Source organism: Acanthopagrus latus, chromosome 13 (genome assembly GCF_904848185.1).
Source record: "Acanthopagrus latus isolate v.2019 chromosome 13, fAcaLat1.1, whole genome shotgun sequence".
Classification (NCBI taxonomy): domain Eukaryota; kingdom Metazoa; phylum Chordata; class Actinopteri; order Spariformes; family Sparidae; genus Acanthopagrus; species Acanthopagrus latus.
In genome coordinates this window covers 5547479-5573557 of record NC_051051.1, presented here as the reverse complement: position 1 = coordinate 5573557, position 26079 = coordinate 5547479, and the positions used below count along the sequence as shown (strand labels likewise).

The 26079-nt window shown below is 42.9% G+C and overlaps 1 protein-coding gene across 2 annotated transcripts in view; it reads left to right on the top strand.

The window, feature by feature from the left end:
- LOC119031941 (seizure protein 6 homolog) overlaps positions 1–26079 on the top strand; it is a 104292-nt gene that overhangs the window by 67963 nt on the left and 10250 nt on the right. For both annotated transcript variants that reach the window (XM_037120767.1, XM_037120766.1), the window contains 6 exons: positions 1639–1831; positions 13598–13783; positions 14680–14848; positions 15361–15527; positions 15614–15808; positions 18439–18577. In XM_037120767.1, coding sequence (XP_036976662.1) covers positions 1639–1831; positions 13598–13783; positions 14680–14848; positions 15361–15527; positions 15614–15808; positions 18439–18577 — 1049 coding nt within the window. The remainder of the gene's footprint in view (positions 1–1638; positions 1832–13597; positions 13784–14679; positions 14849–15360; positions 15528–15613; positions 15809–18438; positions 18578–26079) is intronic.

Here is a 26079-nt window from a genome sequence, read left to right as displayed (position 1 = left end):
TTCCAGGCCGTTGCGCTAACACTCCTGCACACACATTACCTCGGGGACGTCTGCCTATGGAGGGCGACCCTTTTTTCTGCCTCATGGCATACCTGAGACCGGAGGCAGCCACCTATGACAGCATTAGTTTTCAGAAGATATTATGAATTTCACTGAGAGCTTCAAATAGATGTGGTCGAATTAACTTTGATGGTGCACTTAGCTTTCAAGACAGGAAGCCGGGTCCATTTTGGATCAGTCCACAAGTTGGTTTATAACAGATTAGATTCACTGAGCTCTTAGCGATTTAATATTGAGATTTTTATCTCCTCTCTCTTTTTTATGAGAACCGGTCAATGCACATGACATTTACAGCTGCTATTCTGAGGTTATTTGAAGGTTATTTTTGAAGTTATTTAAAACTATTTTTTTTGATTGAGTGCAAAAAAAAAAAACCTACCTAAAAAATTTCTACTTTATTTGCCACCGTCAAGTCTTAAAAACATAGCGGAAAAAATAACAGAGCAACTGCTACTTATAGATAGTGCTGCTAACTATAGCTGCTATAGCTAGTTAGCTCAGTTAGGCACACAGTTAGTGATCAAGGGGTGGAGCTCAGAGTACCGGTGTAATTTTGGTGTTTATACTGCTTGCATGGGGAGCTGTTCCACTGCAACAGGGCTAGCTGGTTAGCATGCTAACTTCATAAGATATCTCTGGGACACAGCACACAGATGTTACGACACCAGTTTTTATATTATGTCACATTCTGTTGCATTGCATTTTCACCAAACTGTAATGAAGTAATGGTGCACTCTGTTTGGTCGCCGATTTCCATACCTTCCTCAGAAACATCAGGTGATGTGATATCCTATACTACTACCATCTTTGTTTGACTGAGCAACAACCAGTGCTGTCAAACCCCAAAGACTGCTTTGCTCACACAGGTAAAGTTAGAAGCCTTTCTTCTCTCAGCAAACAGAATAAAATCATGACCTGCTGTTGGATCAACACCCCTACTTTAGGGTTCAGTGGGGAATTAATCAGATGTTGCTCTGAAAATGTGTCAGTACTCCATTATCCAGACAGTTTAACTACATGCAATCCTCCCGAGGTTCCCCCTCACCAGATTTAGCTGCAGATGCTGTTCAGACCTGTTGAAGACATAAAGCACTGCTGTCAGAGTGGCTTATAGGCACATGGAGAACACAGAAACGGGATGAGTCAGTTGTGCAACACACCTTGAGCGCAATGACCCGGGCAGATTTTACATTTGCTCGAGAAAACATCGCTACACTCCGCGAGCTGGTTAACAAAGAATTGACTAAAGCAAACATATCCCCTGTGCAACTGTGCCGGGAGAAAACTGAGCAAAGTAACACAGTAGGTGACCCATTTTTTCACAGCTACATTATGAGACCAAACTTGGCTTTAAATGGAAACACAGACGCGGCGCTATTTAAGATCCCATCTGCTGTGAACTGGGACCCCATAAGTCAACAGTTGGGCGCTGTGTCCTTTTTTTTTCCATGTACAGTGTTTATGTGAAAAGTCTTCAAGGTATGAATTGTTCAAAGAGTGGATACAAATAAACACATTCATTCTAGCATTGCGCCAGATATGCAGTGATAAAGCCCTGTGTGTAATCTTCTGTTTCAGGTGCTCAATGTGAGCGTGCTGGAGGGCGAGCAGGTGACCGTGGAGGATACGGGCGGCCGAGAACCCTTCATCCTCGCCAACGAGTCGGTCCTGATGAGGGGCCTCGTGCTCCGCAGCTGGAGCAACCAGATCTCCATCCGATTCCGCAGCGACCAACAGCACAACTCCGGATTCGTCCTGCTGCATTACCAAGGTGAGACTCTCACATTATTCAAACTGTGTGCCAGTCGCACCGCTGCTCAACTCGATCCAGCCTTTTGTGCTGTCATCCCTCCTTGATCGTGGTATTTGTAATCGACCCTCACTGAGTTCTGGAACAAAACGGAGCTTCATTCGATGCTGAGACAAGTTGCAGCACCGACCAAATAAGACATGGCGGGAAGAACTGTCACTGCAGGACCCTGTGTCACAGACAGAGAAAAACAAGTCATCTAAAATCATCTCGAGCAGCCATCATAAATGTCACCGCAGTCCAGTGCATGTCAATAACTGTATACCAACAATAGATAGTGATTCTGCTGCACATCCACCCACATATCCACATATCTCCCCAGATTCCATGGCTACCGCGTGCTGTTTAATTGGTGATATTGCCATGGGAATACACAGGTTTTATGCTCAGTTGGATCTTGGGGTATCTATGCCTACAACCAGAAGGGAGTGGCAGGAACTCCACTGATCATATAATACAGTAATGCATAAAAGATTTGTAACACAGAGTGAGCTCTTTGTGCTCAATTTGCATAAAAAAAATGCAGCAACGAGGTCTGTTTTCTATAAAATGCTCCATTTTTCAAAACACTGCCTGTTAAGCTGTCTGCAATTTACACTTACAAGAAAAACCAAATCACACACCCTGTGATGTGTGCAAGCTTTTTCCATGCTTGTCAGTCACACGTCCGCAGCAGAAAACCAAACAAAAAAAAAAGCCGCCTATTTATTTTAGCGATTTTACTAGTTTCGCCACCACTGAATCCCATTTGCCTCTGCAGAGGTTAAAACCAAACAGAATAAACTGTTAAATCTGGTCGAATAGTACCTGCAAGAGCATGTGACAGCAGAGATAGTTACTATATGATGACGCTGAATATGATGGCCCATAAATTCATCCCTCTCTTTCCCTCTCTCTGTCTACGGCGCTTGTTTTGTGCGTGACATTGATCTTCCGTGTCCGCAACAATGTCTGTTTATCTTAGCAATCACACAAAGTGGCCACCAATTACATGCCCCATCGATTTGAGTTGATGGTGGAAGCCGGTGGACAAAACATTCATTCCCCCATATTACTGTAGCACTTTCATCAGCTTGAAAATGAAAGCAGCCATCAAAACGGCGCTGCTGACGTGGGATAAATCAGCCCGTCACTGCTGGATGTGTGAATATCGGTTTGGGTGTGTGTGTGTGGTCAGGCTGAATGATGACAGCGACGGGTCAGTGCAGATTTTACAGGGTGATGCATAGATGGGGACAGATGGTGGCAAATGGTTGAAATAAATTACAGTGTCAGTGGGTGTACTTTTCTCCTTCACGTCCCCTCTGCACATTTCAGCTCATCAGCATAATTTTGCGCGAAATGTTTATTGATAAATGGACGCTCTGTGCTGTTTCTGCTCATTTGTATCATTAAACAAGACCTATTCATCTATCCATCATTGCACATTCCCCGTAAGAATAAACCCAAAGGTCCCACTGCACTGCGCTCCCCTCCCGGTGCAGAGAGGGGACAGCAGGCTCGGCGGCGGCGACGCCACGCTAGCTGCCGATGCCCATCAGATTATTAATCGAAACTGCTGGCTGCGGCTTTTTTGTGTGTGTGTGTGTCTGACCCACATGACATTTGCTGACGCTGCTTTGTAAAGATCATGAATAAACAAGTACTTCCTCATGTTCAATGCAAACATCATATCCCGAAGTGCTGGACAAGCCTCGTGAACTGGATTATCGTGTGTGTAGGTGTGCAGGTGCACCCTCTGCATCAGCTGCGCACTCGTTAATCAGCTGAAAGAACTATGTAATGATGAAATTATAGGGTAAAAGCTGTAATGATAGAGAGACTAATCCAGGCATTTATGATTGAAATAGCCTTGGCAATGGACATGAGTTTTACACCAGGGATACATCTCAACCACTTTTTTTTTTTTTTTTTTAAATGGCATATTTTGTCCCCAGTTACTCTTTTAAAAGCACAATTTGTTTAAAATGGTGTTTAAAATAGCTAGCACCAGGAAACCGACAAAAGAAAAACAGCTGACTATCATGCACAGGCGTTTTCTACAGGACATGTAATACTGGCATTGTTTGTTTGACACAGTGTGGAAGTTGTGGATGCGATCCATACATAGGTAACTGTTACCAGTTGGTCAGTGTTATTGTGTTGGGTTAGGGGTTAGTGTGTTGTGCTGAGTATCTTCATGTTGTGGACTCTGTAGAACAGTAGCTTAGGCCTGGCTCACACTAAAGGACTTTTGAACCAACTGTGAAATCCGGTCTCATTATACACACACACAAGGAGACTCTTCAGCAGTGTTCTTCTCTCTACCCTCAAACCTGCACACACACACTACGGGGTATTATGAAGGCTGCACTGCCAGAGGGAGCTGTGCAGCACCTCACGTGCGAAATGTAAGACATCTCTAGTCGCCTTATTTTAATTACATTGCAAAAGCAAAAGACGACGTGGTCAGCACGGGCTGTCTACTCTTCAGTGGGGACAGGATGTGAGATTTTAGCTGTCAGCCTCATTATTGGTCAAAAGTAGTATGCTAGCTAGCATTAGCCTAGGTTGTTTACCGTTACCTGGCAGCACCGTCCACTGCTCCAGGGCATCTCTTGCATTGACTGTTGTGAATGTATTGATCTACAGACAACCACAATCGTCCAGGTTTTGAATCCTAGATATGTCTGATATTAGTCGGGGAGGCCCTGATGAGTCTGGAGCAGTTCGAGAGACTTAAGACTGGATCTGTACCCCCCTCACGTTTTCCAGATAATCTAGACATCAAGCCCTCTGCCCAGACTTCTTCTTCGATTTGTCAGGAGGGGCAAATCAGGTCTCCTCTTCTGAGCATTTATGTCCACATTACTTTTCAGCACAAAGTGACGCTTCAAAACCTGGCATTTGCTCTCGGATTGTCGGCTGCTGAAAACATGTTTGTGAACAAGCAAGCAACAGATCCAAAAGGAAAGAGTCAAAACTATCTCTAAGCGCTATTGTTGTGGAAGAGAAAGGTCCATTGTATAGGATATAATGGCCTCTCCTGCATTGACCACCGACTTATTCCGCTTTATGGGAGCTGCAAAAACTGCAAGAAAAACCCCCATGAAAGTCTGTTCTTGGCTACTGTAGAAACATGGCGATTCATCATGGTGGACACTAGAAAAGGACCCGCTCACTCTGTAGATGTCAAAGGTTTATTATGAGGTAACACAACAATCCTTAACACTAATGAAAAACACAAGTCTTTTAATCCTACACAGTGGACTTTTAAATACATTTTGGATGGTAAAATGTGCTCCAGACATCCATAAGTGAAAGTCAGACACCGGTCATACTTGCACCTCGCTACAGAAATGACAGAAACTGTCATTTAGTGGATAATGATAATGATGATGGGTTCAGCGCAGAGCAGAAAACTGAGGCAAGCCGAAAAAAGAGAATTCCAAACTCCGATATCATTGAATTATTCTGCTATGAAAACATCAATCCTCTAGTAGAGGTTTGGCCGAGGGCACCACAATGGCCAGGAAAAAAAACCCTCCCTGGGTTGCTCGCTGTCTTTAATTGATACAAAGAGGGTTCCATCTTGGCTCAACTCAGTAATTTTCCAGAGTATTCTCAGCCATTTTATGATACCAATTGTTATGACCCTATAAAACCCTTATGAAACACTGTCGCATAGACAACTGCCAGCAATAGTAGCATTTACAAACCCATGTAAAAACCCCCCACACTGAGATGTACACCGTTACTTGTCCACCAAACAGCCTCTTTGGTTTGGAGGATGATGGGACAAATTTAGCTACACTAATGAGAAAAAATGCAAAGAGCAGATTTTGCGGAGACTAGACATATTGGATACACAGAAGATATTTCAATTTGTGTTCCTCTCCTTGGTAAGCGGAGTATCACCTTGTCCTTTATAATGGGCTGTGAGAAATGTGATTGGACAAGCGTGGAGAAGGAGACAGAACTGTGGAGAGATGGATCTCAGCTCGGGGTAATTAATATCTTCTACGGCGCTGGCTCTGACTGCGATGGCAGACTGATGGATGCCTCTATAATATCGGCAGCGAGCCCGACACTTTGAACATGATTATATGTGTGTTTTACTGTATGGAGTGCAACACATCCTCATCTGCATAGAACATCCATTGTCTGTTCGACAGTAATGTCCAGAGACAGCCGCTGTCGCTGTATGAAAATATGGCATACATGCAACTAACGACGCGTGAACATGGAACACTAATGAATGCATCTTAAGCGTAAACATCCCTGCTGCATACGCACACAATCAATCTGCACCGTGATGACAGCATTTCCATCACTGACAAGGCTCAAGGTCATGAAGGTTATATCATTATACAACACAGCGCTGCAAAACCAAATATTCCCAGTCTGATACGGATATGAGATTACAATGTTTGTAAAAATATACGCTTATTATTCGATAAGAAAGATCGGCTGACATTTTAAACCCTTCAAACGCTATTAACATTTTAGTATGATGGCATAATGTAGTTAATTAAGCTTTAGTTAATCGTCTCTTCACTGTTACCAAATGACGAAAAGCTTTACAAACCACCTATTGAGCAATTGAAATGCTGCAAGTGTTGTTTATTACCTTTTGTAAATGGTTAACACACGTCAAGTAGTTCCTCTACAAACATAATTTGGATGGCCTTTATAAGTTTGCATCTGATAAAAGGAGTTAATGTGTTGAAAATGAAGCAATGTGATGATGAAAAGAGAAAAAGTCAGAAGCAACCCACTCTGCAGGCTTTATCCAATGAACAAAAACTGTTTTCCTGCACATGTTGTTTTCATTTATTGCATTGTAATTTTGTCGGAACTTCACATCAGAATCAGCGCGCGCTGGTTACAAATGACGGTGCTGATGGAGAGCAAAGCATCGCAGCATGCGTAGAAGCCTTTGCAATTGCTCCATACATTTTAATAAAGCATTCCGTTGTTTGTTAAAAGTAAAATAACTATTAACTAAAGTTTAATTAACTATAAACCTACCATGTAATAGAGTGCTACGATGCGTACAAGGGTTAGGGCACTCCATCCGAAAGTGCTAGCAACCAGATGAGCAATCTAAATACAGAAAAAGGGAAATAAAGTCTCCACCATGATGGCATATGCAAAACAGTTTTTTGGAAAGAAGGATAATTCCCCTTGTTAAAGACGTATTCTGACTTTTTTTAAACACAGGGATCAATAAGAGCTGTAATTTATTTAAAAGGGAAAAATCATTTGTATGCATGAGAATTGTGGATACCAGTAATTTAGTATAACACCGCACATACAAATGTGGGCAACCCAAGGTCAGTTTTACCCAGTTAAAAAGTTTCTTCACTTTAAATTAAACTTTATTAATGATTCTAGGTGCTGTATCGTAGGCAGCTGGACTTGTTTCAGTTTTGTGAAGATCTTTCACCTCTCCTCCAAGAGGCTTCTTCTAACTGGAGAGGATTTGCAGGCTTTAAGACTCTGTGTGGGAGTGTCCATACAGAGTCATTAAGGACACATGTGAGCTCTGAGTTTCAGAGTCGTTAGGGCCACTTGTGGGTCGTTGGTCAAACCGGCCTTCGTGTGGGTTGCTAGATCTAGGTGAGCCAAGGTGTGAATGGTTGTTCGGCTGTCTGGGGAGAGAACAGTGCTTCATTGTAGGTTGGTGATATGTTATATCTTAGGCCTCCTTCTCTGTTCAGAGACAGTTGGACCAGTTTGACCTAGATGGATTCCTTTAGTCCTCTTTCGAACCTTCTGTCTTCTCCAGCCAAGAGTGTTTACATTGTTGTCCACAAATGAATGATTTTTCTCCTTCAGATGTGAGTGGACAGCACAGTCTTGACCTGAGGAGTCCTCCTCCTGTATTGCGCCATTCGTTTATTAATGATGGAATTCAACTGCACCCTCCTCATTATTTAGCTGTTAAGTGATTGCTGTTATTTCTGACCTCGCAGGTGAACTTGACTTGTCATTTCAGGATTTTTATGAAGTATACAGAGCATAATCAATGGCACCACCAATGGCGGTGATGTTTTTACAGGGAATATCGATCGGCTGTAACTAATAAGCCAAGTTGACAAGTGAGGTAGCCAGAGGACCTCTGCCACTGGCAGCGATCCACCATTTGCCACAACTTCTCAGCAGCATTGATGAGATGCCGCCTCTAGTCCAAAGTTATTTCTCTTTAATAGCCTTTATTGAGTAAATGACCATTAAAATCGAGTTTTTAACCCAACCACATAAATATCAATAGGCCATATCATGGCAGAACTATGGTCTGGCTTTCTACAACTTAATCACTTTCCAAGAGACAACGCTATTGATCTCTCTGTAAAAGGGGAATGCTTTGGTGCACAGCCAGATGTGAGGCTTGGATGCAGGGATAGTAACACTGTCACGCTGCAAACTGTAAGACTGCTGTCATCATAGTGGACTAAAACAACAACTGACTGGAAAAGAAAAGTCATTAACACAGGGTTTTCTTTCCTCGGAAACTCATTTTACTCTCAAAATGTCGATGTTGTACACGATGGATTATATTCTCAGAATATACCTTCATTAAATACAACAATAGCAATCGACACAACATTCATTACTGCTATTCTGTTTTCTGTCACCCTGTTCCATTATCTCCCGCCCTCACTTTTCCAGGTTTGATCTCATTCCAGCTCTTCACCTGAAGGGATTCAGGCAACACTTGAGATACAACAGAGAAACAGTTTATTAGGTCCAAATTGAAATGCATTTTATTTGTTTGTCCAAATGCGGTGGATAACTTGGTATTACCGGCTGCTTCACCTCGTCTGTTTTGCCACGCAATATTTGTCCATTATTGGTTGAAGAGCAGCATTCAGAATTTGAAGTACTCCGGCAAATGAAAAATGTGCATACAGCAGAATAAGGCTCATTAATGGGAGGTGTGTGCGCGTGTGTGTGCGCGTGTGTGTGTGTGTGAAAGTAGGAGTCGTAGCAATTGCTCTTTCTGGAAATGTTTTCCTTCTTTAAATTATCTCGGAAAAGTTGATCGGCGGCAACTTTTGACACAGGGCTGAAGAAACCGTTACTCATTCTCGGATCCAATATGCAAATTCTTGGCTCCATTTTTGTTGACGCAAAATACTTGAATTTCAGATACGTGAGAAACGGCATGAAGTAAGATGAACAGAAATACTTCATAGTCAAAAAAATGGCAGGACGAATCCACTGCAGCCGCACGGATATGAGATAGAAAGAAGAGAGACGGGATGTATTAGCCTTGAACTCTTCAAAATGCTCCCGTGTGAAATGATAAAAATAAATTGAAAGAAGTGTTTAGCACATGTTCAGATGCTTTATGATTATGTTCTGGTTATGACAAGCCACAGATTTTTTTTTTCTTTTTTTTAAACTTCTTAACTTTAAACTCTCCCAAAGGTTTTATCTATTTTTTCCTCACCTTTTTCATAGACACCTATTTCTAAAAAAACAAAGTGCCTATACATGCCACTCATAAATTATGTTCAGCATTGACATTATAGCATTTATGGAAGTAATGTCTCCTTGTTTTGACCTGTGATGGCCCTTCTCATCTAAACAGTGTCATTTTGAATGACATATGGGAATGCATCACACTTGGTTCTGCAGCTAGGACGCCCGATTATCCAACACATCCACTGAATAGGTTGACTGCCGGTGCCTCTCAAAACGACATAGATCAGCCTTCCCAAAACAAAATGACCTTTGCAGAGTAGCAGCATCAGGCGAACCTTCATCGTACGCTTGCAGATTCAGTAAATACTTGTTACTTGTTCCTTAAAAGTGCCACATGTAAGAAGTCAGTGATGAACCAACATGACCAGCCATCTCCTTGGTGAAAGTCCTTTGTTTGTTTCACCCCACCATCCACCCATTCTCCTCCTTATGCAAACTTCATACTAATGAACTACAACTGACTTCCTCCTTATATTATTATAATTACAATGGCCACTAAAGGTCGCTGCTTGACAAAAAAGTAAATATATGGCGTAATAAGCTGCTTGCACAGTCCACCTATTTGTTCATTTGTCTGATTTGGATGGGCTTTATCACCTGTTTGACAGTAAATAATATTGAAATATAAATATTGATATCTACATATTACTAATTTACAAAGGGATCCATTGGAATGGCAATAAACAGAGAGGCAAGCAAAGCAAGTTCCTTTGTGTGTTCTACACATTTTCAACTTTTGTCTCTCTAGAAAAGCAGAAAATTAGTCTCAAATGCTAAATTCCTCACCAGTCATATTGTAAAACTTTAGGTTTACCTGTCTGCTTTTAGTGTGACCGTTTCCCCAGCTCAACAAGGAAACACTAAGTAAAGACATAAGCTCCACATCTGTTTCCTGTGGCCCTACAGTACCATCAGCTAATCTTCCTGGCTGTCTGCACCATGGATCTATTATTTGTAATGGCAAAACAATCAGACTTTATGGCCCAGCACCACATCTACTGGAATGGAGGCAGCACGTAATTTAATACTTCAGGAATTGGCTCTACAATTTCTGCCTCTGGCTCTCCCACTGCATGCTCAATAGGGATGTAAATGCTGCTATGATAATGGCAATAACTAGGTTCATTGGAGCTAGTGATAAACTATGAATGGAATGGATGACCCAGGGGCAGCGTACCTCGTCCCTGTGGCTCACTGATTTACTGCAAAAGAAAAGGCCTGTTTCATTATGGTTGAAACCAGTGGCTTGTGTAAAAGAAAAACCAGCCACTTTATTAAACCATCGTAGATGGGGGCAGTTTCACAAGCCTTTATGGCCATTATGCATTTAGGGCTGTTTTCCCTCGAGTTCAGATCAAAGATTGATAGAACAACATTTTTTGAATATCCCATTTAGCTTCAAGGTGATGCTAGAAAATACCAGTAGAATGTTGTTATATCATCTACAAATGACTCACTGCATTGAAAGCACTCCAAAATCCAACCTGCTGCAGTGTCCCATCTTTTTTTTGTGCTGTTTAACCTCTATTTGCTCAGCATCTGTGCACGGAAAGACCTCAGAACCCAAATAGATTTATTATTCCTGTGCGTGGACCAAGAAGACGTCTGTCTAGTGTTGGCTTTTGCTTTTTGTCATGCTCTAAACGTACGATTTTAAGAGGCCCTTTGGCTGTTTATCTTTGGACCTGTGTCACAATCTTTTCTAACAGTTGGTGTTTACTTTATCAGCACCGTTTAGAGTGGGCCAGGCATGTTTGAAACCACGCAAAAAAATAAATCTCAGGTTGTGACTTTCAATTTCCTCAGTAAACATTGCATTTTAATACTGATAGGATTTTGCCAATTCTATCTTTTTCATGGCAATTGAATTTAACACTGCAGCAATAGATTAATTTGATCAGAATCAAGCACAAAAGCTGTATGGAAGAATAAACAGGTAGCAGGTAATACTTACAGTAACTTCCCCAACAGCAGGTCACTACATTAAAGTCATTTGTTGCAGCTTGACTTTGAAATAGTTTCTGTCTAAGTTCCCTTCAGCAGGTCACTAAATTAAAGTCAGTTGTTGCAGTTTCACTTTGAAATAGATTCTGTCTAAGTTCTTCTCTGCAGGACAAATTTTAAAGTGAGCTGTTGCAGAACAAACTTCTGTCCAACTTCCCTTCAGCAGGCCGGAGTTGTTGCAGCTTAATTTTCAGCTAATCCCTGTCAAATTTGTGGGTAAATTAAAAAAAAGGGGGACAGAAACTAGCTGGAATTTAAATTGGCATGATAAGAAGACGTTAATGGAAGCATAAACTGGTTGGGGGGGGGTTTCCCAGCAATGTATTTAAGAAATTAATATTGGGGTAATTTTCAATGATCCAGTCTTAATTGGTCATGAAGTACCATTACAGTTTACCCTTTGATGTTACCTGTTTCTTTTATGCTTGATTCTGGTCATATTAAACAATATCTTCCGTGACAGCGGCATGAACTTCTGTTCACACGGAAGAGGTAGAAGAGGCAACATCCCTGGTAATTACCACCCACTTACCATCACATTTCCAGACCTGTAAAATGAAGTGTTGCCCATCATCTAAGTCGATTTCTATAATCATGAACCCACCAAACAGCCCTTAAACTGTGCGGCTGAGAATCATTGCAGTCCTCTTCTTCATTCTGTAAACACCAAATAACCTCAATCATATTAACATAAGTAGATTAAGGTGTTTACACTACATATCCCCTGCCTGATTATTATCATAATTGCTTTTAAGACTGCAAATGCAATTTCAGCCCAGACTGGTCTTCTAGTATACCCTTTCCCTTGTTGTTTTCTCCTTCTATTAGCTCTTATTTAGGCATTGCACACACCCCATTAGGCTAAAACATGCACACTTTGGAGTAAAGTTGGCCGTAAAAGGTTTCTGCAATTTTGCCCGTGCACAAGCACACTGTTATTGCAGCACAAGCCATAGTGGGTTCCAATTATGTAGCATGTTTTGTTGTTAACACATTTCCAGAAGTTTAAAAGTTTTCGTCTGGTCATTAAAGTGCCTACACTAATGAGGTAGAACAGTGTGGTTATTAGACAGGAAGAGAGGGTTGTTTAATAGCTTCCATTACAGACTTGGTTAGCTCACTCCATTATCCATGTGAACTCCATCCCGTCCTACACCATTCATTTAAAACGCAGGGACAGAAACAACAATGCAAAGCAAGTCCAGGAACATTGATCTTACCCTGCTTGGAATCACGACTCTTTGACAGCCACTACAGAGGGGCAATTCCTCTTCCTGCTATCACATTACTGCTATGATGTTCAGCTGATCCGCAACGTTTCCATTTGTCAAAGTGTTTGCAGCGGCTCTTACAACTGCACCACACAGTGATGTTAATTACCGCAGCGCTGCAAACATGTCTCTGAACATTTGCATACTGCGTGAGCTGGTAAAATGCAATTAATTAAGAAATGAGTGTTTATAAACAAAGTTGAAGGTTGGTTAAAGCTTCTCTAATTGTGTGTGTGTGTGTGTTTGTGTGTGTGTGCGAGAGTGTGTGTGAGAGAGAGAGAGAGAGAGAGACAGGAAGGCAGAGACAGAGATTTAAAACATCGCACCTGATTTGTTTACACAAACAATGGAAAGAATACAATTTGTTCTTTGCCCTTCCCCCCCCCAAAATGTCTGCGGGTGCTCGGTGACGGTTTGGAGGAGAGACAACATGGTCAACAATGCAACACAACAGCACGGGCATATGCACAATGGAAGACACAGGGGATTATGTTGTGGTGCCAGTTAACATTGTTGGCGGTTTGTTTTGGCAAGAATCAGACTTTTTGCTCAGAATGGGAAAAATCAAGCATTTGGCAATTGTGTATCTAAAAACAAATTTAGTCATTTTTTTACATTGCAGATGTGACATCGGCGTCAGTCTGCTGAAAGAATATTTAGAATCGGGCTGAAAATGGAGTTCTGAGACGTGTCTCTTGGTAAAGTGTTTCATTATCAGGACTTACACAGTAATAAGCAAATAAATCAACTGTTGTGTTATCTGCTGAATTGCAGTCAAGCATTAGCGTGTTTGCATCAGTACTCTGTGACATTGCGGGTGTATCGGGTCACACAGTGGACATACCACAGCAACAATCACACATTTTAATATTAATATTAAAGTGGAGCTAAATTAGCATTTAAATTTTAGCATTTAAGACATTGTTTTTATACTGTAATTAATTATATTATTAACTTTCCCCTTTTCTTTCCTCTCCAGCCTTCGTCCTGAGCTGTTCGTTCCCCAAAGAGCCCGCCGGTGGAGAGGTTTCGGTGACGCACCTCCACGCCGGCGGAGAAGCCTTCTTCCGCTGTTTCACCGGCTACAAGTTGCAAGGCCCCAAAATGCTCACCTGTCGCAACGCAACCACACCGTACTGGAGCGGGAAGGAGCCCCAGTGTGTGGGTAAGACGACGAGTCGCCTCTTTGCCAGATGTGTGTCAACTCATTAACGCCAGGGCAATAAGATGGTAGCCTCTTACTGAACAGCTCAAAATGTAATCACGCAAACGAAATGTGTACACACTGTATAACATGGTTGTACCTCCGGGTTAATTTGGGTATTGGCTAGATTTATTTTTTGTACTCAATTACCTTCTAGTAGTTAACACTGACTTGAGGCTGGTATCCAAGGCAAACTCGTACTTGTATTTGAATTCGTCCAAATGTTTCCAAGGACCTTTATTAAATTAGAAAATGGAGGGAGGAGTTTTTTTTTTAAACAATTAAAATGATGAGTTCATAATTTAAAACGAAAACTGAAAATCGGAGGTACTCTCTGGGTCTTCAGCTTTTCCCTAGAACACAGGTGATTTTGATTAACGCCAGCTTTCACTGCGTTGTCTCCTGCCGAGTTGATTGGTTACACTCCGGGCCAAATGAGTGTGTTTGCATGTGATTAGAAGCACAGCGAGCTATTCTTCGGAGACGGGGCAAAACAAGGCCATTGGACCTGGCTTCCTTAATTAGAACTGGGCCGCATGACTATCCTTCTCCTGCTGGTAAAGTCTCGTCTGCCAGTTCTTGCCTTCCTCTGTGCCTGCCTGCAGCTGCTCTGAACTGATAGTGTTACTGTTGCCATTTTTGCTGTTCTCCTTACAAGTCCATCACACACTCTAAGACCCAGGTGAGCCACCCGGTGTAGTCCAGCAACACTCCACTGGATACTGATGCAATCTATGCCCAGGCAGGGACTTTTCTTCAAACTCCACCGTACCACAGTTGGTGTCATTACTTTTCTCATCCCGTCTCACTCTTTGTCTCCTTCCCTCTCTTCTCTCGCTGACTTTTGTCTCATATAGCATCCTGCGGGGGAATGATAAAAAATGCCACCTATGGTCGCATCGTCTCTCCTGGTTTCCCCGGCAACTACAGCAACAACCTGACATGCCACTGGGTCCTGGAGGCCCCCGAAGGCCAACGGCTTCACGTTCACTTTGAGAAGGTGGCTCTGGCAGAAGACGATGACAGGTAGCGTATGCACACTGCTAAATATCGAAAAACGCATGCTGACAATGAGACTATGGTGTCTTGGGCTAATAGGCAGGCAGGCAGAGCTTTTGAACTCATTTTCTGAATAGCGCGCTGCCTGTGGACGGATCATTAAAACCCTCAAAGGCTATAAATAACCAAAATCTTCAGGGAGTGACAGATGAATTTGAAAGGACCTTTTATCATTATAATCCTTTAACAGTGTTCCATCAAGCGAATGAATTGAGAGGACTACAGAGGGTAGGGCGAGGCAGGAGACAGCAAATTGCATCACATTTTTCAGTAACTACTGATCCATATGGCTATTGTCACACACGGCCATTCACCTCATTACCGAGCGCTGGAAATTGTTATCGCAAAAGTTATTACAGCCACAACTGGAACAGTGAGCAGCTCTCAGATAGCTTGTAACTTCTCTTCTAATGCCTCTCTTACCTCTCAAGGCTCACTTACATCCATTTGAATCTGTTCCTTCTTCTCCATGTGTTTAGGCTGCTGATTAAAAATGGCAACAACATAGACTCTCCCCCTGTGTACGACTCCTATGAGGTTGAGTACTTGCCCAACGAGGGTGTGCTCAGCACCGGACGTCACCTATTTATAGAGTTCACCACGGACGGGACGTTGACCTCCACCGGTGCAGCCATCAGATATGAAGGCAGGTTGATCGTGCACTTCCTGTCACGTCACCTTTGCTTACCTTGTCACGCATGTTTGATGCCACGTATGTCTTCCCATCCACAGCTTTTGCCAAAGGTATGTGCTACGAGCCCTTTGTGAAATACGGCAACTTCAGCGGCAGTGACTCCACCTACAGTGTGGGGGCAGTGGTTGAATTCTCGTGTGACCCCGGCTACACACTGGAGCAAGGCTCCGTGGTGATCGAGTGCGTGGATGCACAAAACCCCCAGTGGAATGAGACCGAGCCGGCTTGTAGGGGTGAGTCAACTGAATACACCCACTTGGGTAACTGTGAGACACTAGAGACATACTCAAAAAAAAAGATTTTACATGACCTAATTCTCAAAAACACACCAATGTTCTCATACTGTCCAGTGCTGCAGTGCTGCATTCCCCTTTTGTCTGAAACGCTCAGTTTTAGCTCCTGTTCCTTTAAGGCTCACCTGTCTGAAAGGCCAGTCTGTTCTGATTGGTCAGCTCACACATGCCTAAGCCAGTACCACTAACTGCATCCCAGGCAGCTCTCCCACTGTATTTGGCTTCCTCTCTTAGTGGCATAACTACAGTAAATATTGCCAAATAAATACTAAATAAGAACCATTTCTAAACCAAAAACTTCACCTTCGCTCATTATATGATTAATGTTTAATCAGTTTCAGCCTCAGCCTCACTGGCCATCATGCCAAATACATCACATCGTCCTGATGGTTCGGAGAAAGAATAAAATGTTAACATCATGTTGATTATATACGTGATAATAAAAAAACAAACAGGAGATATAGACTCTCCCTCCTCCTTCACTACACTGGAATCACAAATGCTTTTCATTTGACAAAACACAAAAGAAACAAAGTTAAGGTCAATCTAAGAGCATTTTTTTGTTTTAAATTTTCTTTACAGAAATTGCAACAATATTGTTATAATGAATTATTTTCCCCGCGACCCTGCAGAGGATTAAGCGGCGTACATATAATGTGTACAGATGATGGATGGATGGATGGATGGATGAATTATTTTGAAAATATATCATGACAGCCGTAATAACACTCTTTGTATGGTGTTGGCAGGGTTAACTGCTGGGTGCTAATTCAAGTTACACATAATAACAGATGTGCGCTCAACATAATGCTCATGCAAGCAGTCAGCACTTAATTCTTTACATGTCAAACCAGGCGCTAGGTGTAAATTATGCAAATGTATGATATGTTGATATAGTGTAATGTCAAGAGGAAGTCACCGGATTAAAGATGGGACTACTGACAGGGCGTTTCAGGCATTTCAGGAGCAGTGGATCTCCCGTTGGAATGAACTCTGGGTTTTTTTTAACTTTAAGCGAGACCCCATAAAACTCAGTGAAAAAGCATAATAGGGCTCCTGCTTCCACTGGAGCAGAAATGGCTGACCTATAATGACCCAAGGCTTTCATTGTCTTCTTGATCACTGCAGGACTTAGTGAAGTCTTTATAGTTAAATATTAAAAGGAGGACTCACAGTTAACTATATCTTCCTACAGTAAGCTGCTTTCCTTTGATCAACGATAAATTTCCCCCTTAAAATTGTAACAGTGATTTACTCTGACATGTGCGCTCGCAGGGCAGATTTTAGAAGTGCTAAAGATTAAAAGGCATACAATAGTTGGCCTAAGATGAACGCTTTCCACGCTGCGCAGACTTCATGCCGTACTAAAAAGCTATCGTTGAGCTCTTCCCTTCTGCTCTTCCCACACACACACGCACAACACGCTGACCTCACCCCCCCCTCCCTTCTTTGTTGGCCGCTTGGTCATTCTGCCACACGGTGAAATTGAAAAGCTCTCTAGTAAAGCTGGATATGAGAAAATTTAATTTCTGCTCCTGTGGGTCATGGTCACCAAGCGGCTCAGTGCTAGTATGCAGTTTTTACAGGGTTCATGTCAAGGAGCCTGCACACTCGATTTCAGCTGCGTTTTATTAAGCATTCAGACCGCGAGCACCATCGTATGAAATCACATATCCATTCAGGTGCATTTTAAGCTCCTTTTACTTGTTACTTGCATGTGACAATTAGCATGATTTGGTATTCATTTTGCTGAGTCCTCCTGCGTTACCGTGGCAGTCCTGGTAATATCAGAATGCAAATTTAACATTTATCTGAGAGACTTTGGAAAAGCACGGATGCACACAATTTGTTCCCCATCTCACGCCATCAATTAAGTCATCACTGCTTCATTACCTGGCCACTAGCAGTGCTTTATAGGCTCACATTATCACATTAGCAACCTGAGCTCGTATCCCGCCAGTCTACATTGATATTGGAGGACTTGTACAAAGTGTAGCAACTTAGCTGCTGGACTTTAGCTAGATTTCAGGTGTCGTATGCCATCAAAAAGGGGAATGCAACATTGGAATACGTCAAAAATGTGGGTCTGTCCTGCACAAATAACAACATTAACCTTAGCTACCAAGACATCAGCAAACTAATCACCATAATACAGTGATTCTGTGAGACTCCACAAAAGGGGGGGGAATGTGGGAATTGTGCATTTTAAATTTAGATATTTAGAAAAGTCACTGTATAGATTTGGTTGCCTGTATGGTTCTCAGTGAAGAAGCCAGATGAGAGTCACCTCTTAAGGTACCATTAATAGGAAAATTCTGTGAGAGAGACCTGATCAATTTTTGAGTGTCTGACAGATTGAGTTAGCCTCTTCATGAGTGGTGCACTATCACCTTACAGTAAATAACACAATCTGAGATTCTGGAGGGAACACTATGTCTGTCCACACCATGTGTTAACTCCTAGGCGTGAAGTGGTGGGAGGAAGAGGTGTATTGGGACTGGGCCTTAAAATTTGATGCAATGCATAGATTTGTGTCTTAGCTTCAACCTGAGGTGTTTTGTGCTTTGCAGCCGTGTGCAGCGGGGAGATCACGGACTCTGCCGGTGTGGTGCTGTCTCCCAATTGGCCCGAGGCGTACGACAAGGGGCAGGACTGCATCTGGGGTATCCATGTGGAAGAGGACAAGAGGATCATGCTTGACATCCAAGTGTAAGAGACTGCACTCAGGTGCAAGAGCGCGAAATCACACAGAGGAGGTCAGAGAGGTCAGATTGACCTCGAGATGGTAAACACTCCATCTTGAGACACAGGGACACACACACACACATACACACACACACTCGATTTCCTCCTCGTCTTTTTTCCTTTCACATAAACACGCTGCGACGTGCACAAGGGGAAGTGTTTCCGTGGTTGCAGTCACTAATTAGTTTTTTTTTTTCTTCTTCTTTTTCCCATCCGCTACATTAAGAATTCTGTGTAGCTTCCAGCTCGCTCTCTGACCAGATTAGCCAGTAAGCCTCCCCGCTCCCACTTCCCTGGTGTGTGTCTCAGAGTTGGCTTTGAAATGAATATGCTCTGGCAGTAAACTACTCTGAGCCACTTATCCGGCCGTCCCAACTGTAATTCAACACACATGCACGCAGATGTCACAATAGACAGATGCACACACAAATATAGGCACGCTCCGTTTCTCCCTCAGCCCATCACTCTTACTGTACACGACTTGTCAACATCGCTCTCACACCCCCTGCTTTCTCATCCAAGTTATCGCTCCTAAATGAAGTGTAAATGATCACATCACTTTGTTTTCTTCATTTTATGCTAACTGTCTTTTTTTTAAACAAAGCCGTTCGATGTATGCGTGAGACTCTGCATCTCTGTCTGCTTATCTCATGTAGATATCTCTGCTGCCGTGTTTGAGTGACTACCACAATATTTCCTTGGAATCCCGTGGAAAGCTCAAGAAAAAAACAAAACTACAGCATAAGTGATTTGCGTTATTGCCTGAAGCACTCGCACACAAGAGGGGGCAGAGAGGTTCAAATTAAACCAGTGGGAATACTGCCTGGGGTTGGCGAAAAACAGAGTCACTGACAAATCTCAAACAGAGGCTAATATTAGCTATTGGTTATGGTGCTCATTTATATGTATGCAGGCATACTTGCATCCTTCACTGTTCATGTTCACGAAAAGGTTCACGTTCACACTTCATTCACTCTCGCTGTGAGAATCAATGTATATTTCTGAGCAGTTGTAATTGTGACACATGGGTCTGGATGCTTTGCTGATGCAGATGGATTTCAGTCCACAGACCACCTAGAGAGAGCAGAAGTCATTTTCATCATCATTATCATTTTATGCTGGTTTGCTTTTGTGTTTTTTTTTTTAGTCAGAGCAATGTGTAAAGCGTCACACGAGGCACTTTAAGAAGATGAGTGCATGGAAACTAATGGCAAATAACAAAAACTCATAAAGGTTTTACAAGTTTGTTCACCTGAATACGCAACAATCTGGGCAGAAGCCACGCTGCCCCTAGTATCCAAGTTGAGGTGGTGACAGTCTGTGCTGTGCTTAAAATGTATTTCTTGACTCATTAGCAGTATTATTAGTATCAGCCTGTATTATCATAAATAAGTGACAGTATTTTTCACTAAAAACATGGCTGAGGTCCGGTTGTGGCTCCAGTGGCAGAGCGGGTCGTCCACTAATCAGAAGGTCTGATATCGTGGGGCGCTTTGGTCAGAAAGAGGTGTGTCGCTCCGGATGAGCCATTTGGCAACTTGCGTGGCGGACTCTGCCACCAGTGTATGAATGTGTGTCAGGGGCCTAGAAAAAAAAAAACCTATGTACAAGTACATTTATTAGGATTCATCACACTGAAAATCATAAAAATGGTTACTTCAGCATTGGAGTTACATTATATTATACTGACACATCACGCCCTCATACCTCAAAGACTAAATACGTTGATTGCCAAGGATTCCAAAAAAAATATATGACCGTTCCCAGAGCAACCGAGCCTACCATGTATGATGGTTAGATGGTAGTCAGACAGGTGAGCTGGAACGTCATCACATCCAGTCGTCTTGGAAACAAGATTATTGTTGTGAAACGGTCACAGTTACTTCGGTAATGTTGGCACATTTGTCATAATTACTACAGTCACTAGGGGGTCAAGGCCCAACATTTAACTTAAATAAGATGTAAATAAATCGCCCGCTCAGAGGACATGTACAGATGTTTTTTTTTTCCTGTGAGGACAAGCGGACAGATTAAAATCACAGCCATCTTTTAGATGATACCGAATTCCATCGGAGAAACTGATTAAAATAGCTCGAGGGATTCCCTCACAGCTGTGGGATACAGTCGACAGAGGGTTCAGCCTAAGCCTGGCTGGTTTCTGTACCGGCTCAGTTTTGTATGCTGGCTGCATGGTTACAATACACATAATGCCCCAAAACTTTATCTTGCAGGCTTAGAGCAACTGAGATATGAGCTATCACTCAAATATCATCCGAAGATCAAAAAGGGAATAATAGCATCAGAGAGGATACCAGTGATACACAAAGTCTGAATAGCGAGCAGGGTTTGAGTTACCCTGCCTTACCTCCCTGTTCTCCAGCTGGAGATTAAGACCCAGTGATTAATGTCTGATGTAACTCAACTGGTGCACCTAGGGTAAAAAGATCAGAGAGGATTTTTTTTTCTCCCTAGGAATAAGTAAACAAGTTTGATTTGAGGTATACTGATTTTCATTCAGAGATCCCTTTGAAATAAATTGCCCCGGCCTTAAGTTTGTTTTAATCCGAGCCACATGAGGCCGCTCGCTGTAAATTAATGGTGCCGTGGCCGCGTCTAGTTTATCTCAGGGTTGGTGATGCGTGGCCTTCGATGGCAGCAGAAAGAAACCCACAGCCACAGCAGTCTGATCCCTGCAGACCCTACCATTACCCTCGCGCCTGGCCCCGCTCATCATGAGAATGGCATTCCTAAAGGCTCGGTCAACGCGTAATTTGTGTGGGAGTGTGTGTTTGTGCGCGGCCGGTGTGCGTGTCGAAGTGACAAAAGGCCCTTGTTGATGAGAGCTGTCTCATTATAAGGGTGGGCACACACTTTTCCACATTAATGAGAATGTTTTCTGTATTATCATTCATCACTGTGCCTCTGCTGGCAATTACAGAGGAGCAGTGTGCATAATGAGGACTGATTAATTAATTTAGGCCAAACAGGAGGGCTGGCTCGTTGCTAATTAGCATGGAGCATGGCTCGAGCAAGAGCAGGAGACAAGAGGTTACAGCTGATATCCGCACCTGTGGAACACAACAAGGTAAATGGTTCTTGCGGATTTTAAGCATTCAGAGTGTACCGCCTCTAGAAGTGTGTTTCGCATGTCAACACGGTGAGGAAGTCTGTTTTACAGTTGAATAATATTTTATGTCATTTCACGCAGCAGAATCAGACCTTTTTTTTTCCCAGATGTGGCATACTGGGTTTATGGAGTCCTCTTGTGGAGAGTCAGAGCATTACATGTCATGTGAACATGCCGCTTATGCAGATACCCTGAAAACTGAATTGTTACTTTGGCCTGAAAGGAGCCTCATCATTCACTGGGCAGTACAATTCGGGTGTCAAATAACTCTGTCTGAGAAGATGTAGAAGGTTTTCCCTTGAAAGCGGCGCGCTGAAAGCAATTTCCATTCTGTTCGAGTTACCGGAGATTTGCGGGCTTCCTCAGACTTTCCTTGGCAGGTCAGTGAAGGTGACAAAATGCCTCGAGGCCTCGCACAAAAACACAGCTGTCATCCCCTCATCTGCAGAATCGAACGGGGGGGGGGATGCCATTGGTATGCAGAGGAGTCGCAGGAATTCTTCAAGTCCTTTTTCAAACAGAACCTTTGCAAAAACACCCAGGCCCACGTCAGTAGGAGGAGGTGTTTAATCAAATAGGACAAGTCGAAACAAGCTCTGCCTTTAAAGTTTGTTCTTTTTCAATAGGTTTTGTGCTTTTGTTTTCTCACCTGGGAGCATTAATCATCTCAAAGCCAGTCACACACCCTCACACGTCCCTGTTTTGACATCACTTAGGCTGTTAGTAGTCTGAAGCCCACGTTAGTCTTAGTTAGTCATCCGGACCAGACTCAAAGTAGTCTGGCTCCGTGAAGTGTCAGAGTCGACTGTCAGACGAAATGTCACATGCTTACAACGTGGTTTTTTTCCGATTTCCGTGTCTTCTAGAATGAAACAATTAAGCACAAACATGTACTGCAGCGATTAAAACAGTCGCACCCTGACACCAGTCTGCTAAACATTAATGTTGCAGTTATACAGGAAGGAAAGATGAAGTAAGTAAACTCCACAGAAGATTAGTTATCAGCTGCAACAATGGAGATGGAGTGACTGTGTTCCTGTCTGGCCAGGAAACCATTAAAGGAGCCAGGTGGGATGACATTTGGGTGAAGCGACTGCCAGGTGACTACAGAGAAGGCAGCTCGGTGTCCCGTAGTGAGTACTGTGTAAGTCTGGACTGCAGGCACTGTGTGTTTGGCATTCCTCTCTGATGTCGGCGGGATTTAGGAAAAAAAAAAAAACTTAAAGCTGAGCGCAGAGTGGACGGGGTGAGTGGAAGAAAGTCAAAATCAAGGTTGACAGCAACATTTCTTGCTGAGTAAGACTGACAGGGGCGACTGTTTAGGCAGCCCAGGCAGGAGGAAAGGTTACCGCATGTCAAGTGTGAAAGCGTGCAGATTTGCTAAAGCTGTTGACAATAAATCTGACATTTTTCTGATCCGGCCGCGGTGTCGGCCTTGCATCTTGTCTGACATCAGACCAAAGTGAGTGTTTTTAGTTGCTGAATAACCTCTACAGATGCACATCAAGTTCACTCTTGTAAAGTTAAACAGGAAACAGACAGAATGTGATGGACACCAGTGACATTTAGATTGGTTTCTTATAAACGTTGCTTTAATTAGGTCATTTTGTTTGCTACAGGGCATTTAATCTCCCTGACTGGCAATGCAGCCAGACCGGCAGCCTGGCATCATTTCTGTCTGCTTTCATTATAGACTAAATTAATAAATACACTCACATGTTGTCCTGTGTTGTGGGTAGATGCTGCTGCCGCAAAAAGAAAACAAATAGCATTATTGTTATCTTTTCCACAGTGGTGCCAAAAATAATACCACTTAGGAAATGCTGGAGTTGGGGAGTGGGGCTCATCCGTTTCTACTTTAAGGTGATTATCAGTTGTGTTCCTCAGCGAGTCAGATAGACAAAAGGTAGAATTAAGCGTCAATGTCCAAGAGGTTTGCGGGATGGCACAGCCAAAATATTTGCTTATAATCTCTGCATGATGAAGACGAGAAACCAGAAGCAGGGGCTCAATCTCGAGCTGCTTGGACTTCTGAAAGACGAAGCCAATTTCCCCCAGCCAAGTGCGCACACATGGTCGTGATATTTGGTTACCAGGAAAGGATGAAGATCTGCTGCTTCTGCGCTCCACCAGATTAGCGAGACAAGCAACGTGGGCGTCACGGTGACCACACAAATGTAGAAGGCGTGAACGCAAAAAGAAGTCAAAGTAAGAAATGGCTAGACCTGTACAGAGTGTAGCAAAAGGCGGCAGCAGGTGCTGTATATCTGTGTTGAGTGAAAAGAAACGGAGTGACTGGAAGGTAATCGCGCATTAAGATTGCCAACTGACAGTACCCCCGTCCCTCCGTGTAGGGTAGTCTGAATGCAGGGAGACCTTTGGGAGGAGATAAGGTGAAATACAGTGCAGTGATAAGGCGGATCGCCTTGTTGACATGAGCAGCAAGTGGAGGATGGTGCTCGAATAGAAGTGAAGTCAAGTGTGAGATGTGGAGATAGAAAAAGATGCAAACACCAGCGGCTGCCGGGTTCCTCTGTGGACCAGCCTGACGGACACCCACCGTCTTATTGTGAAAACTGTTGTGACACCACAGACGCCTTCTGCTATTAAAAATCCTGATCGTGTGTCACTACGGGTGAGCAGGGTGCATCTTATCCTCGAGAATAAATTAAATAAGATGTTACAAAAATACGTAATGAACAATGCACCCGTCACTTGTTTTTTTTTTTTTTTGCAAACAAAAAAATGTCATTTTAAGAGGCATTTCCGTGCATGAAGTGTTCTTACGACGGTTTTGCAACAGGCATTGTCATTCCTGTCACTTCGATGCACAGCAGCTGATTGTTAGAGAACATGGAGGTGTAAATTGTCCCTATAGCTGTCCAACTAACCAGAGGGAGCCCGATGCCACACAGCACCTCATTTCACTCCCATTCATGCAGCTGGCAACTATTATTTGTGCCCATCAGGGGAACCTGCAATTTCTTTTTTTTTTCCCCATCTAAATTTCTGCTGCGGCACACGGCAAACAGTCGAAATCCACTTGTGTTTTTGTCTTGAAATTCTGCCCTCAGCGACGTCAGCTAGCAGGGTCCATGAATATGCATGTTGTGTGCCTAATTATGTAAATGATTGGTTAATGCTAATAGTCGACACGAACAGGTAGGATTTGCACCGAGTCTGGAAGAACAAAAAGCTGAAATAGGGTGCTTTTCATTGATTGTAACTGCAGTGCGTTCCTACTCAGAAGAGAGGTTCTGTGGGGGAGGCTGTGAATACGAGAGTGTGAGGAGAGGTAAACAGACTCGGGTCATTTGCTTCCCTTCTATCGCCATATAAGTCCGTCAATCACAGACTCGCGGCCCCTTCAGAGACTCTAACCACTGTGTTTGTTCCAGCAGAGCTGCAAAGTCTGTGTGCAGACTCGGAACTCGTGTTCAGCGGTCTATAGCCTCACAGGCTCTGATGTTCAATCCGAGAATCCCCGAAGAAGAGGAAGAAAAGAGCCTCAATCACAACTCCGTTACCAAGTCATGTGCATCAGTGTATCAACAAATACAAAAGAACATCTCAGTGGTAGGTGCAGTGCGTGGACAGGTGATTTAAATCAGCGAGACGACAATCATGACCGCAGGAGTGGAGCTGTTGGAGAGGTCAGTCACGAGGCACGCAAAGCCCGCCAACACCCATCTGTCCCCAGTCTTAAGGAGCCGGCAAGCACAGAATAGATCAAATCTGCGGATAAAAAAATTGTGCAGTAAAAATGTAGAGGAGGTAGAATTAAACATTTGTTTCCTCGGGGATTCACACCCACATGGTACAATAGTAGCAAACATTGCTGTGTGGGGTTTTTTTTTTCAGCTTACTTTTAAAACAATTTGCATGTGAGTTTGTTTGTTTTTTTACATTCATGTGGATGCATCGTTTTATTTTACCTAGTAGAAGCATTTCATTTAACATCACATTTTCAAAAAAGGGTAATACAGGGTAAAACATGTGTATATATATATATATATATTACATGGGTTATATTATAAACTTGTAGCTCTTTCTTTGATACATTTTAAATGTTGTATTTTTGTGCTTCTTCTGCAAACTTATTGTTTGATTTAAACAAAAGCATGTTTTTCCACATGATGATTTTCCATGTTGAGTTTGTCTGTCCCTAAAATGAGGACACGCGGATATTTGTAGACTTTTCTTCAAGCAGACACAGACAGCTTTTCAACTATCCCTCTCGCTAGCATTCTCCCCATGGTGTTCATGTTGGCGCAACATGGGTGCTTCCAAATCAAACTGGAAAGCGAAACCTCAATGCCACCAAAAAGCAGATAAATAC